Below are 16,224 nucleotides of genomic sequence, written 5' to 3' on the forward strand. Positions count from 1 at the left end.
TGATATATTAAAACTATTTTCCAACAAAGGCAGATTATAAAATACATTTATCGTAATTTAAACAAATTTAAATAAATTATTCATTCTATTCTTTTTAATGCAGATTACTGGATACATTTTTTGCAATTCAAAATCAAAATAAACTAAATTATTATAAATTATATATCCATCTAATATTTTTTAATAATTGCAATTTGATTATTGCGTAAATTGCTTGAATTTTAATGTAATTAAATATTTAATTTATTTTATGATTTCATCTATTTGCTGAACTCGTGACCAATTGTCGATTTTTAAGATAAGACATAAATGAAGTTCGTTAATTAAAAAACTGCAATTACAATTCAATGCACGACTTTGACTCCGCCCTTTTGACCCTTTTGGTCATGGCCTGCAGCCAACTGGGCATCGTTTATCTGTTTACAAAATTAGCTATCGCCTTGAGTTAGTCATTATGATGATTTTACAGTCACTTGTCACTTGTTTGTTGCATTTCCAATCAAGTATGAAAAGCAGACATGCCATTTGCCTGATCCAAATCCAATGTTCACTCGTGGCTGGCCTTATCAGTGATTGCTGTTATCACGTGCCGTAGTTTTCCACTTGTTTTTCCATGTTTTCCATGGAAAATTTTGTCACAGATTATTTGAATGAACAAGGGAGACCTTTGGTTAGAGCGGGAAAAAGATGAATGGCTTTACTATTGACAATATCCGACGAGTTTTTTTCCGGTTGATTGACCATGACATTGACACAGTAAGATTTTTGATTTTATTTTTATTTCTTTTTCTTAGAGTATAATTTTTATTCATTTATGCGGATTGCACAATTGTTGAACAATGTGTTCATAATGCGACTCTTCGATTGGCAAAGCGAATGTTTCTCGCCTTCATGGCCCAATGCAATTTGACAAAAACGCCCTAGACCCAGACCCAGACCCAAACACAAAGTGAGTGCCAGACGGGTACTCATAAGTAGTATGTATGTAGTATCTCTCCCGGCTTTCAAGCGTGAACTTTACTTAAGTCGAGTTCACTTCGCTTCGCTTCTCAGCTGGCTGTGTAAATGCCTTGAGACTGACCGGTTGTGGTCAATCTCAATCTGAGTCTGAGTCTGAGTCTCAGCTGCGCACTTAAAGTGTATGCAAGGTTATGAATATATTCGTAAATTCATTTATTCATAATTATTATAAGGTGTCGGATGTTATTCAAATTGCTTGTTTCCTATAGAGTCCGTTGATATTATGGAATCTATTTGATAAGACCGCACTTCAATTGGGCTTACACGTTTTAAAGCCGTTTTAAAGTGTTTACACTGCAGAATCTGCACATGTAGATAATGTCATAGCCCCTAGTACTTGAGTGGTTTCAGAGTCTATCTAATCACTCTATTTAATAACTCACTTCAGTCAATCATTTGATGGGTCAAAACTAGTTGTAATCCCGTCAAGCCTTCTCGCCTGTTAAGTACAATGCAAACATTGGGCTGTCCATCGTTTTAAATAAACTAGAAGCAATTATAGCCCTGCTGTGATCTATTGCCAACGAATTGACGTGAGAATTGAAAATGACAATACGCACACACACAGATACATAGAGAAAGAGCATAGTCAACCAGGCGTTAAATTCTAACAACTGTCAGTTTACAGGCCCCAGATACTCGATTAGTTGAATGCAATTAGAGAGTTAACTATAATTTCATTCAACTTGCGCCTTTACTTGCGAAAATTCCATTGTTCCTACCGTTGTTCGGGGTGGGGGGGTTAAACGTTGTTTATATCTCTGCCATATTTATATTTTTATACTTCACTTGTAGCCGAGCACTTTCGATTTCGAAAGACACGCCTGTTACGCCCCTAAACTCGTCGAAATCGGTTTTGTCGTCATCATCAAAGCGTCGCATTTTTATTATTACTACTATTGTTTTTATATGTAGTAATTTTAGCTATTACTATGTTGTTGTCGTAGGTTGGGACTATTGTCATGATGTCATGAAGTTTTCAGCTAATTTAAATTATTAGCAGATATTTTTTCCGCTCTACACATTCAAAAGATCTTGGGGTATTTATGTTTAGGTATTCACTTTGTAACTGGTTTTCCATTTTTAATTCAAAATTGATTGGGATCAAATTAGTAGCAATAAGCTAGCTTTCAACATTCTTGGCATTTTTAAATAGATCTCAGATCTATTGTTATCATCTTAACTTAATTTGAAACTTTATTCTTGTCTTCTACTCGTTATTAATGACTGTTTTTTTTTTTTTTGTTGTATATCAATAGTTCTAAAACTAAGTTAGTTCACTTCTGATTAAGTTTATGATTGTATGATAATTTAACTAATGATTGGTATCTTTACTTCAATTCAAGCTACTTATAAATTAAATAGTGTAGCTCAAAATATATATTCAGTATATTTTGTGATCATATTGTAATCTTAGAAATTTTATCATATGAGTAGTATGGTGATCTTTTGATTTATAGATAACATTTAATCGCGACTCTTAATTGATTGAATAGTGATCATAAAATGGTTTTTGTGGATTCTTGCAGATTAAATTGGTATTACCTTAAGCCTTATAGATCATTATTGATCGATTCGTTTCTTAAGATATAAAAATCACAGTTAATATATTGTTTTTAGGTGTATTCAAGTACAGTTTAAATGGTTGTTCATGCTGATCTTTCAACTTATCCAAGTTTATTTCAAGCTAAGTTTTTGATTAAATAATATTGGTCATCATCAATGATAATACATTAATCGAAAATAAAATAATTAAAAAAATAAAATCTAAGGAATATTTGAATATTGATTATGAAATTGCTGAATTTATCTTTCAAAATCTACAACTTTAATTCTGTATGGTTTTAAATAGTTGATTTTAGCATCTGTTGGTGGTTGTCTAGTGATCTTTTACAAACTTTTGTGTATAAACAACTTCGGCTGATCTCACATCTGATCGTGTTATCATACATCAGTCTCCTTATCAATTTGAGTGATACAGATTATAAAATTGTATCTAGTTAGCTGTTGTTGCTATGGTGATTTTTCGCATTTTGTAGGTGATCTATTCAGTCGCTATAACTGAATGCTAATCGCTTGGCACTATTGCAACTCATTCCGTAATGATCGCGCCCTATTCCCCTTGTTTCACAATGGATAATTGAGTTGCTCGTGCATTTTGCTGCTGTACGAATACGTTGCATGCACTTGGTTAACCGTTTATATATTCAAGTTGCGATATCATCGCTTTGTCGATGTCGTTGTCATCTCGACGTTGATGTTCCAGGTGACCGACAATGGCCTGCTAATTACCGTGCTAATGTCGGTTCAATGGAGTTCATTGAAAGTAAAAGTTGAGCGACAGACAGAGCGATAGGGACAGAGTTATAGAGCGTGTGAGAGAGTGAAAGAGATGAGCAAAGTTAGTTTTTTTTTGTAGGTTGTCACGCCCCTTTCTTTGGCGAGTAATTGAAGCGCAGCAATTTTGCAATCTCTTTTGAGTGTTGATAATTAATGATCGTAATATTTGCAGCGCTTAACGGTTTACGGTTAACGGTTAACGATTAACAGTTAACGATTGAATTGAAGCTAGTGAAGGATCTAACGCTTTAACCAAACATGAGCGTCATTGATAGCGGCAAGTATCGCTTGCGCAAGGATTGGGCCAGTGCCTCCATACCATCATTGGTCAACATCGATGAGCATGTCGATGGCGATGGCGAGCCAGAGAATAGCAAGAGCATAGCGGCACCTCTACCGCCACAGAAGCCCCCACGTCGCAGCTCCCTGGCGTTGGGACTATTCTCCAGCAAATCGGACAAGAGCCAAAAGAGACGCAGCTCCATAGCCGTCGCATTTATGCGTCGTGACAGCAATAAGGTAAGACGAAGAATATGAAAGATTTCGATTTCTTCTACATTCAAACTAATCTCTGTGGATCATCCTTTTCCTCCTCCACTCTCTCTTACTCTTTCTGTAGAACTCTGCCAAAGACTCGTATGAATCGGCTGTGCGAAGTGAGAAATCTGATGGCTCAGTCACGCCCACCAACAGTCCCGAGATCGTATATAGCTCGGAGGAGAATATACGCGCCAGTTCACCGAATGAGCCTGGCAAATTGACTTATTTTGAAGATGGCACACAATCGCGTGCTGTCGTCCAGGGTATGAATCAATATGATACGCCCAACGATCGTCAACGTCGACGTCGCAGTTCGCTGCAGACAAAACTAGATCGTCACAGACGCAAAAAGATGGAGTTTATTAATCAAAGGAGCTTGGACTCCAATATGACACACAGCGAATCGCACGGCGATCTGACCAATGATAGTATGGCGGCTAATGGATCCAATGGAGCCGGCGATATGAGCAGTTATGCAAATAATGACGATGATGAATACGATATTGTCGATCCCAATCATGTTGAGTATTTTCCACGTGAAAAGCGACATTCCTGGTGGAACATTTTCGTACCCGATAACTTCAAGAACAGGTTCGCAATTGTAACTATAGATAAACCATCAGAATTATATCTAACCGTAATCGTTTTAAATGTTTAACAAACGCCTTGCAAGTGACTAAAATGCTCGAAGAATGTTTATTAGATTCGTATTCTTATCCTTAACTAATCCATCTCAGATAAAACCCTTTGATTAATTGCTATCCAGAATATTTTTACATATTTCCGCCTTTCGCCGGATCGATGTAGAGACTTGTTTATCCATTAGGGATCGTCAAAAACTTACCATTTCCAATTTAAATCAATGATTTCACTGAAATCTGAAGTCATTCATTATGTTCGAGTACTCGATAATGGATTATCGTTCATTTTGTTGCGTCATCATCTTTTTGCACAAATTCTTTAAGCGTTAAGGCCTTGACTTTTGCTTTTTGTAAGCCGCAACGAAAAAGACTTCAAAGGTGGCTAAATTATCGCATAGCCATTAAAAACTATCGAAGTGTGCAAACAAAAAATTGGGCAAATGAAATAACCGAGAGTCGTAACCCTTTTATTAAATGAAGTTAGTTCATTCCCCTCCGAAACGGAGTTTAAAAAGATAAATTTAAAGAGATACTCTTCTTCATTCCATATGGAATCTATTTGCCCTTGAACCCAGCTTAAAGATAGACTATTGACTGATCATGACCCGGTCTAAAACATGACCTTAGGTGAACCTGAGTCTGTCAAACACGCCTTTTGCTCTTAACAGTCTTTCCATTTGTCTATTAAAGTCTCATTATGATATTTATTAATTTAATTAATTATTTGTATGTTTATTATTCTTTTTTTTTTTGATTAAGCAATTAGGGTGGGCGATAAGTATGACATCTTATATTGTAATCAGCCCATTAAAACAATTGAATGTTGCATGTTATCTGTCTGTTGTCTGTTATTTTAATTGTTTATTTATGTGTCTTTTGTTTGGTATAAATATATTTTTGAATATTTGCGCTTCCTTGATTTGTTGTTTTTGCTTTTTTTATTTATAATCACGAGCATTTCATTTTCCTTATAAATTCGTTTCATTTTTTTGTATACTTGTCACACTTTGTTTTGTTTTGTTTTGCGATTGTGTGATTGTTGATTTTTAATTACCAGCACACAGTCGTTGATTATTTCTTATTATTGTTATTTTATGCAGCGTCAATAATCAGAATTTCTCCCGATTTTTTTACCCCCATTTTCATCTAAGGGTAAAAACCATTCAATTTAACGAGGGTTTGCCTTTTTCTTTGTGCGAAATAATCAAGGCATCGATCAAATGTAGACAAAAGCCACTGTCTATTGATAGAAGTCAATTTCACAATTTTGCAATGCAAATCAGTCATTGAAGACAGTTCATGCATGGTACTGTATGTATAGGGTATATAGGGTATTCTCATACACTCCTACATACATTTTAATCAAGCGCATTTGCTGCAATTTTGTCTTGTCGCTTCCTCTCAGTGTCGTCGGCCTTCTTTATGTAAGTCTTAGGGGGAAAAAAATATAGAAACGATAGAACCTGGGGCAATCAACTGCGCAACTTACAATTCAATGTCAATTGAACTTGTAAAATGAATTAATTGCCAAATGAAATGTAAACAACAACCAAAATCAACAACAATAAATAACCGATTTCTATCGTAGTTCATATCTTTAAGGAAGGCAACACGTTTTTATTGCACGGGATAGCGAAACGGGAGCTTAGTATTTATCATTATTACTATTTTTTTAATTAAACACTGCTCCTTCTATTCGTTATCTGTATACTTCATAAATATTAAAAAAGGTCAATTTATATTTGTGGTGTAATGATCATTTGTAAAATCAACATTATATTGTTTAAACTTTTTCTTTTATATTTAATTTTGTAATTGAAGATTACATGATATTATTTATTTAGTAAAAGAAATTCAAATGAAAACGGCCGATATCTTGGTTAAAATCAAATGATTCAACAATTGGAAAATAGTAACATGTTTGGAAAAATATATATTAATTTAAATAGTTCCGATATCGTAAGTCATTTGATTAAAGATATATGAATGTATATGAGTTTAAGTTTGCAGGTGTCACTTTAATGACGTTTAACGTATGATATAACAGGCACATTCCCCCACAGGTTGCACTTGAAGTTCTTAATTAAGCGTTGCCACACTGTCAAAACATTGAATCCAAAAAGCAATCTCACGTCACGTGCCTCTGTCAACATATTTGCACAGTTTGACTTGGCATCGTCTTTTGCCTCTTGGTTTTGTGTACACTTCAGTTTCTGGTTCTGTTTAGGTTTCCATTTCTGTTTCAGTTGTCGTCATGCGCTCTCACCAATTCACGCATTCGTATTGGTATTCATATTGATATTCGTATTTCCATTCGTATTCGATTCGCCACTGTCCACAGTCATACTCATAGTGTGTCAACAAGAGTCGCCTTCTCTCTATAAGATCGATTGTACACACTCCATAAGTTAGTTAATGTTCGTACAGTAGTAAGCTGAATACCACAACTATTTTTGCAAATATTTAACATACGTAAATACAGACACACACACACATACATAGGCATCAGCCAGAATAATCGTACTTGGCTGCATTTGTATGTCTCTATATGAGTACTCGTACTCATACTCAAACTTACTTCTTGATGAATACAATGCAAACTCTACGAACTGAAGGTAATGCCTAAACACTTGTGTAAACTGTAAAATATGTTAGGGGGAGGTAGAGGGGGTAGAGGGAGAGATTGAGGGTAGGAGAAGGCTGTGTTTACTCATGTGAAGGATTGCGAATGCAATTGCAAGTCGCTTAAACTGCAATGATGGGATGGAAATATAAATGCATAAAGAGACTTTAAAATTCAATTTGCTAAGTTTCTTATATACGATTCTTAAAAATCATTTATAGCACTATATTTCAATGAGAAGTTAATTTTAATAAATTATTTTATGTATTTATAAAATATCATAAAAATAAATTATAATATAGCGTAACTACATTTAATTTCATCAAAATGTAACAAATTAACTAAGCAAATCCAATTAATACAGATTTGGATCGGCGAGTAAAAGAAACTATTATATGAACCAGTCTTAGTCAAGCAGTTAAAACTAGTGACAATAGTGAGACGAATGCAAGGCATCAATAAAGATTCCCTTAAACAATTTAAAAATAAAATAAAACTGAAATTAATTTTATGTAAACAACATTTTCCTTATCATTGCTACAGAGTTTAATTATTGTAGGAATTTGAATAATTATAGCAGGACAAAATAGAAATTATATATTTATCAAAACAAAGCTTGTTTACAGACCCATCAGCTAATATATTTGTTTAATATAGATTTATATTATTTTATCAGATAAATCGAGATATGAAATAATAGAGGAAATCTTATGACAAATGCATAGTGGTTCCATAACATCATATTGGGATAGACAGAATAATAAATGTTTTCTTCAGTTTACAGCACATTTGATAGTAATTTTTTACTTGTGTACCTCTCGCTCCTCTAGACATACTCATAAATATGTGACTCATTTCTATTATGGGAAACACTTGAGTACATAGTCCGTATCAATATGCATATCGTGTTGAGCTGTCGCAGTTCACTAGAGAATGTCATAATTAAAGCACACGAAGGTGCAAAAGACGTTAGTTAGCTGGTTTAGTAGCACTTACTAAAAACTCGTACTCGTATTCACGATTTTAAACTGTCGCATTTTTTTAAATTTCATTTTTTGTTTTATGGCCAACTTGTAGTTATCAAATTAGCAGCACACTTAACACATGCAACAATATATGCTGGCATATTCGAGTATATATAAATATATATATTTTTGTTGAGTATATACGGGTTTTCACAAGGCGACGAAATTTGCGATAGGCACTTGCTTGGCTATAAGTATTCTTATTATTGTTTATAATCGTACACATTTATGGACCCTACCTGGCGTGAGTTTCATAATAAATACTTGTACTCGAGCTGCATTGAGTTGGCTTTCGACTTGTGGCTTAAAACAGAACATCGCTCTTTATGGCCAATCAATATAAATAATTTGGGCCATATATCATATATTTAGGCATGACCATACCTGAGTTTGGGGGTTACATTTCTTAATCTATTATATTTTCGTAAACCTGTTGTGGCTTTTAGCAGTATTATATATAAAGTACAAGTAAATACATACATATGTATATATCCAGACTTTTACTTAAATCCAGCTCAACGAGTTTTAAACTGTAGGTGCAATTCTATAGGTGTTTTTGTTATCAGGTGTATAACATCAATCACCTTTGATTCGTTAGATTGTTTACTAAATTAATTGCCTGCTTAAATTGAAGAGAATTGTTGTAAATATGCACAGAATAATTGATAGTATAGCTTGGTGATCGAATAAAAGTCTTAGTAATTTTTTTTATTTTCAAATAAACAATTTAGCATATGGGAGTAAAAGGTTCTTACTTTTAAGATCACACAATTTATTGTAAATTCGTTGTCAATGATTAAAGTATTTGATTTAAGTGTAAAGCGTAATACGGAAACTTCTCACAATTTATTTAAAGAATATCATTCAAATTTTACATTCATAAATGTCTGCGAATTAGCAATCAAGTGAGTCATGTATTTCTGAAAAGTGTTGTGTGTATTCCCTGTTCACAACTGATTAATCCCAACTTTTGCGACTGACGGGGACTTTTAGCCGACACTATTTCACCAACGGTAAATTTTGTCATTCACATTATTCGCATCGGTTGATATAATCTTATAATCTTATATATCTTTCAGCTTTGATTCGATGAACCCTAGCTTTATACCAATGAATTTAAGAATGCTAATTTTTTTTTTTTAAATATTACTATCTGTAATAAAAAGTTAAATTTAAATGGATAATCTTTCCTAGTCGTTAGCGTCAGCAAGCTGGATACTTGTTATTTAATTAGTTTTTGAGTATCTTTTTTGTTTTATAAATTTTGATTATCTGTACACTTAGGCTAGGAGGAGCTGAAAGCGGAGATAATAATATTGTGAGTCCAAATAATATAAATAATTTATAAAATTTTGAATCTCATATCTTAAGTCATTAAGACATTAATTACATAGTTTGTTGGGAAAGAATTCTGATCCAAAAATATAATTTGTAATATTAATAATAATAATAACAAAATAATGACACTTCTTTCGGCATAATATGGCAATAATTGCGTCATTTGCTCGATTAGGAGTGTACTAACCTTACCTAACCTTAAATAAAATGACACTTGTTGACCATTTCTTTGTTGGGAGAATTACAATAAATTTGGAAAGTGATAAGATAACTAAAGTGAGAGTTGACAGATGCTGGAAGTACAAATAGCACTTTAGATAATAATGATTAAAGTTATGTTAAAACAGACAGAAAACTGTCTTTCTTTATGTATATTATATTTTATGGATTGGCAATAAGGCAAAGTGTTTGGTCGGTCGGTCGGTCAGTTAGTTGTTGCCTGGTCCACTCGATGATTACGTGCGTACTTACACAAAGTCCACAATAGCTTGCTGATTTGATAAATTCATATAGTACTTGTACATAAGGTTCAGACTCACAGACTTTATAATGTGAGTATATGCATATGTGTATATGCTACATGTATACTCGTATGTAAATTGTGAGGGTGTATCCAGCGAGCACTTAATGATAACACATCTATCCAATCCCCATTCACAATAACAAGCGACCGACCGACAATGCTCTCATTCACTCTCAGAAATTGAAATCATTTTTCCAGTATTTTTCCTCAGTTTGTGGCGGAACACGAATAGCGACATTTGTGTCAGGCCGCAGCCGTAAACAGAATTTTGCGTTAAGCAAAATACAAAATTTCGTCGATAAATTGTTATTTTATGTAAATGCAAAGTGCAAAGCATCGAACTGAATTCTGTGTGTGTATGTGTGCAGCCAGCAATAATTTATAATTTAATTGCAAAACAAAATTATTGAAATATTTAGTACAAAAGTGTGAGCTTAAAATGATTAAATGAAGTGAATATTATTGCATTCAAAGTGCAATTAGACTGCATATTTTTGTTTCCAATGAGACTCACAAACAATAACATTAAATTTTAAAATCTTTTTAAATTTTGAAATTTATATCATTTTTTACAAGTGACTCCCAGAATTGTCTAATAATTATAAATACACATACAGGAGATACAAAATATTTACATGTCTTGTTGTTATTTGCAGTCGCTGATAGGAATTGCTTATCTGAACTGACGCAAAATAAATCAGAAAAGCAAGTACAAAATAAAACAAGTATTCATTCAAATAAAAGATAATTCCTTTTGTCAGCTTTGTTATTCTGTAATTTGTTTTTTTAGTTTTTGTTAAATTCAATATTGGCATAACTTGCAGTGGCATTATTGCAACTGTTTTTTTTTTAATCAATAGAAAATTGGACAGTTAACTGAATTAGACAAACAATATTTAAATAAAATCAAAACAATTACCAAAAAAAATCAATAGAGAAGTTATCAGTGTAGCATATTAAAAGTTAGTTGAAAATTGTTCTGTCCTCACGAAAATGAATTATTGAATTATTTTATTACACAGCTTTAAATTTGTAGACATTTATTTCGCGGCTAGACAAAGCGTTAACCTTAATAAAGGTATATTTCTTAAAAATTATTTTTATTTCCTAAGGGGCTCGTCTTTCAAGCGGACTGGCGAAATTAGAGTGTTGACCTGTGGATAGATTCAATATTCTTTTGGCCAGGTATGGCTTGATTCAACTGCTAATCAACAGAGTTGACAATGTCGCACGCTTTAAAAACAGAAATAAAAAAATAGTATTATAAGAGAACTGCTAATTGGTTAACTCAAAGGCTAAACTAGATTTTATGAGAATTTCAACTAGACCCACAATAAATTTGTGATTGTTATATTCCACCACATCTTTTCCAACCGGTTCGTTGATGTTTTCATTAAGTCGACGGCGAGTATTAAAAAATTGTATAAGAAAATTACTGGCGTCAGGCGCGCCGACACATTAAAATTTACGATTCGGAAAAAAATCTTGCCAAAAACCAATTACAGAACATAATGTAATTAACTGGTGTTAAAAAAATCAATATATTATCTCGTAAACAAATTTTATTAACATTTTTTTTTCGTCATCTGTGCATGACTAAGGAATTTCCATTTTAATATATGTATATTCATATATTTACAAAAGGCTTAAATAACTTCCTATTGCCAAAAACAAAATAAGATAACGGTAGCGTATTTACTTTCTTTGTAAACAAATTGCAAAAAAAATAAAAAATAAAAAACAGTAAATGAAAACAAAATTGCCGCATAGCTGAAACATTAGCCTTAACCCAAATTTGTTGTCATTGTTGTTGTTGTCAGGAGATTACTTTCAAGTGCAAGTTGATTTATGATAAACAAAAAAAAAGTAAAAAAAAAAAAACATTTAAATGACCTTGTGAATTTTTTGTGCAAATTGTGAAACGTTTTGTGAGATTGGTTGTTGGATAAAACGGCATGAAAGTAAGGGAACAACATTAATAATGGAAAATACTTGGAACTCTTTTATTTCACTTTTCTATTCATTTCTTTGTCAATATAATTCTTTACATTTTCTTGGTAGCTAGAATACATACGAGAGAACCTTTTACGTCTCTCAATTGATATAGTTGTTAACTGTAATTTTCCCACTCAAGAGAGAATTTTGTACAGTTTTTTCACTCTCTTTATGATATTAAATTCTTCTTTCTACGCCATCCTTAAACGTATTATTGGTGAAGGTCTTTTCTCTGAAAAACACTTACTCATTAATATTTCTTTTTGCATTCAAGTAATTCTTTTACGAGCTGTTGTATTGCTCTTTTAAGCAAAATTTATAAATAAATTATTCTTTCAACGCTTTTCTTAAATATTTTATTAGTTTATGAATGAAACCATTTCATTACCAGAAAATGTATTTTGAATTTGGAATTTGAGTCTCTATATCAGCTCAAATATCGATCAACAAGTTCAGATTGATTTGAATTGATGCCCTTCATTAGAATATGAATCACATGGTTCACAATTGATTTTGTTTCTTAATTATTATTCACGTAACTGTGAATTTAACTCAAACGTCACGTTCAGAGGAGACCCAGAGAGGTGACGGGCCCATTCAATTAACCCTTTCAGCTGACTCTTGTAATCAGACAAATATAAACAAGCCCAGAACAATATTGCGGCTCTAACAAACGAAAAATAGATAACAATGCGGCATTAAAAACTTCTAAGTATAAAAGATACACACAACAAAAAAAAAAAAGAACTACAAAAGCAAAAACGTGAAACGTGAACTACAAATACGAACTAGAATTTAGATATAAGCAGTAATAAAAATAAAATTCTATAGAAATTAAATATCGAGTTCCAAGCAATTGCCAGTTGCTGCTGCTTCTACTGCGGATGGTGTTTGTGTTTTGCTTGTTGCTTTGTTATCATTACGCTCTTATCACTGCAGCACGGGCACGTGACATATTCAGTTCCAGTTCCAGTGCAGTTGCCCAATGATAAGAGCTTCTGTTGCTGCTGCTGCTCCCGTGACTTTGACTGGGATTGAAATTGGAATTGGAATTGCGAGGCTGCCTGTCTCTTCTATTAATTGGCTTTTCTCTCGTTTCGTGCACATTTGACAAGCTAATTAATTTTGTAATCAATATTACCGACAAATACAACAATGACAGCAAAATTGAGTCATTAAACGTCAACACAGTGTTTGCCGAATTTGTCGTTTAACAATATTTTGTATATATGTGTATGTGTATTTATGTGCTTTTACAGCTCATCTGTCGCCAGCTGGCTGACAGTGCGTATGATTGATGGCCCTTTTCGCATTTTATCAGCGGCTTTTGTCAAGTTTTGTCTAAACAAAACACGCATCAATTTTTTTTTTTCGAAATTGATTTAAGCTTCAGCTTAACCAAAAAGGTTTACTGAAATAGGGGTCAAAATGATTTTTGTATTTTTGCAGTGTGTGCACAGTGAGAAATAAATATTAGTTGTGATTAACTGTTAAGCAAATGTATGCTATAATTAACTTGCATAATGCAAAACATCATGATTACATCACAACAATACTGGTAAGATACTTTTGGCCATACAAAGTGGGTCAAATAATAATAAGCTACAATATATATTTAAGTTGGCAATTGGGTATAATTTGGCTTATAGTATATACCAAGTGAGAATTATTGTCCAACAGATAGAATGACCAGAAAGAAATGTCAGTTCTTATTTGGTTTTTGCTATCATTGCTCAAGCAAAAATATTTTTCCCACATGCTTAACGATGACCATTTGATTTCTCTCATTCCTCTTTACAAGCACCTTTTTTGTGAGCTTGGTCACAAGTTATACTCTAAGTTGCTACAGATAACATAAGCACACACGAAAAGTGTTTGATGAAGTCGGTAACCCAGCTTTTTTTATAGATTTGATCAGATTTGAAAATACATATAGCTGGTGATCATACCGCATTGAAAATTCGTGTTAATTGCTATATGAATTAATAAGTTGATTAAAGCAAAACTATAATAAGAAAGAAATAAATACACTTAACTGATTTTTTTTTGCTATAATAGAGATCTCAAGTTTGTCGCAAACATTCGTTTCAAATTTCCCACTTATGAGGTGTTCTTCCAGTAGACTTGTCACTAACAACTTCAAGGTTTAAATCAATAGATTATTTAATTTCAATAGAAACACTCAACAAAGGCAGTCAGCAAGTGGCGTTTCCAATTTAAATACTTGACATTAATCACTGTTAGATTGCTGAAATGCTCTCGGTGAGAAGATCCCAAGGTATTCCACTGACTGACTCACCGATACTCACAGCTGTCTCAAGCATCAGACCTGTTCTTAAGAAGGAAGCTTCCAATCGTTAAAAGTCCGGCAAACCCAGATCTCATTAATGCCATTACACAAAGTCTCTTCGCATGCTTTAAGGCACGTACGCAGCAAATTTGCCGGAAGAGTTCTCCCCGTACTCTCCGTACTCGTTTGCTTAACGATCTCTCAGCTAAGAGTTGTATCTTTCTCTTTCTTACTCTCGCTTGCTTTTGTGCCTCTGAACATAAGCAAAAGATGAATGGAATTGATTGACGAGTGTGTTAAATGCCATAAATATCTATTGATAAAAATCCCCCAAACTTGCTAATTGATATTTAACCGTATTGAAGGGGGACTGGGAAATTGTTGCTTGCCAATTGATTGTAAAAATGTGTTAATCAATGGTAAACTTTTTATATTTTTGAGTGAGCATATTAAAATTTTGAGTATAATATTTATTGAGCTGTCTGGCTGCAATTAATGTGTGTGGGCAGTTTGAGAGTCTTTGACTATACCTAAAATCAAATAAATTCAGTATAATTTTCGTTTGTTTGTCCAACATCCCATTTCTTAGAATAGTCTAGCTTAATTTGATATGGCTCTTTTTTATTGAACGCAATAAAGATAAACTGTCTTTATGATCCATTTCAATTGGTTCAGGTGTTATGTGTAGGCGTATCTCTATATGCGGAAATAAACATATATTTTAATACTATAATTACGGTATTCTTATCGAAAAAAATCGAATGTTAAAGTGCTTTTAACGATGATCGACAGTTATTGCGAATGTTGAGATGAGAGTCTCGATCCTTGAGAATAGAGGGCTGATTGGTTAACTGCCATTGCAATTGATATGAGATTTAACTGATTGAATTCGTTTGATTTGGCTAGTCTAAAAAAGAACCTAGATAACACCTTAAGTGTAAAGCTGAGCACTTTAAAATTATCGATAACAAATCGTTAGCTTATCAAATTAAGTTCTCGAACTACATAATCCTATTCATTATGAAATTATAAAAGGTGGAGTATATTATAATTTCACGATGATCCTATTGATCGCTCTTTATATATTTTAGAGAGGTTTAAAAAAATATTGATATTGCTTATACGCTTTTCTCGAAATACAATCAATAATAATAGTTGTAATAATAGATTTAAGATTATAGTCATATTTAAAGTATTTTCACATATTTATGGCTTTATGCACTTGCTAAGCAAATAAAATTTAGGTGAACTAATTAGATAAAGTATTTTGTTATCGCTTTCCTATAAAGTAAAAATATAACAGTTAGAACGTGACACTTATATAGCTGTAAGCTCAAAGTAATGTGGGTACTTTCATTATTGCCACGTGCTCCATTGACATGGTCAAGCACATTGGAGAATCAGCTAATGCTTATAAATCAAATGATGATCTCCTATCGTTGGGGGAAAGAAAGGGTTAAACAAGGTAGGGTGTAAGGAATGTCGTAAGTTACGTGTGCATTTCAGAATTGGCGTTTGTTAAACTATTCTGAAACGAGTTTATTTCTCAATGTATATTCAAGTATTAAATATTCATATTTTTGTAATATTTATTATTTCGTTGTTGCCGTTTTGTATTTATTTTTATGATTTTCTCGTTTACTTTTTGGCACAATATCGTTTGCTCCTTATAATTTATAACGTGCCAGGTCACGTAGGGCTAGTCAAGATGTTTCCAGTTTGTCACGCAGCGTTGACAATTTGGCGATACCCGTGCGCAGGTAAGTGAAAAAATACTAACTTTATTACGAGTATAACTAACTAAATATGCATAATTCCTAATCACACCCCACATCCCATACATACGCATAGAAATTGTATATATAAAATGTAGCTAAATTTATTTCAAT

The 16,224-nt window shown here is 32.9% G+C and overlaps 1 protein-coding gene across 1 annotated transcript in view; it reads left to right on the top strand.

Annotated features, from left to right (window-relative positions):
* The window catches only part of LOC117792180, a 60,014-nt gene that overhangs the window by 8,298 nt on the left and 35,492 nt on the right, over window positions 1-16,224 (top strand). The window contains exons 3-5 of the mRNA XM_034632204.1: window positions 3,533-3,879; window positions 3,980-4,491; window positions 16,024-16,095. Of these exons, the coding sequence (XP_034488095.1) occupies window positions 3,619-3,879; window positions 3,980-4,491; window positions 16,024-16,095 (845 nt within the window). The 5' untranslated portion in view covers window positions 3,533-3,618. The remainder of the gene's footprint in view (window positions 1-3,532; window positions 3,880-3,979; window positions 4,492-16,023; window positions 16,096-16,224) is intronic.

Source organism: Drosophila innubila (assembly GCF_004354385.1).
Source record: "Drosophila innubila isolate TH190305 chromosome 3R unlocalized genomic scaffold, UK_Dinn_1.0 2_E_3R, whole genome shotgun sequence".
Lineage (NCBI taxonomy): Eukaryota > Metazoa > Arthropoda > Insecta > Diptera > Drosophilidae > Drosophila > Drosophila innubila.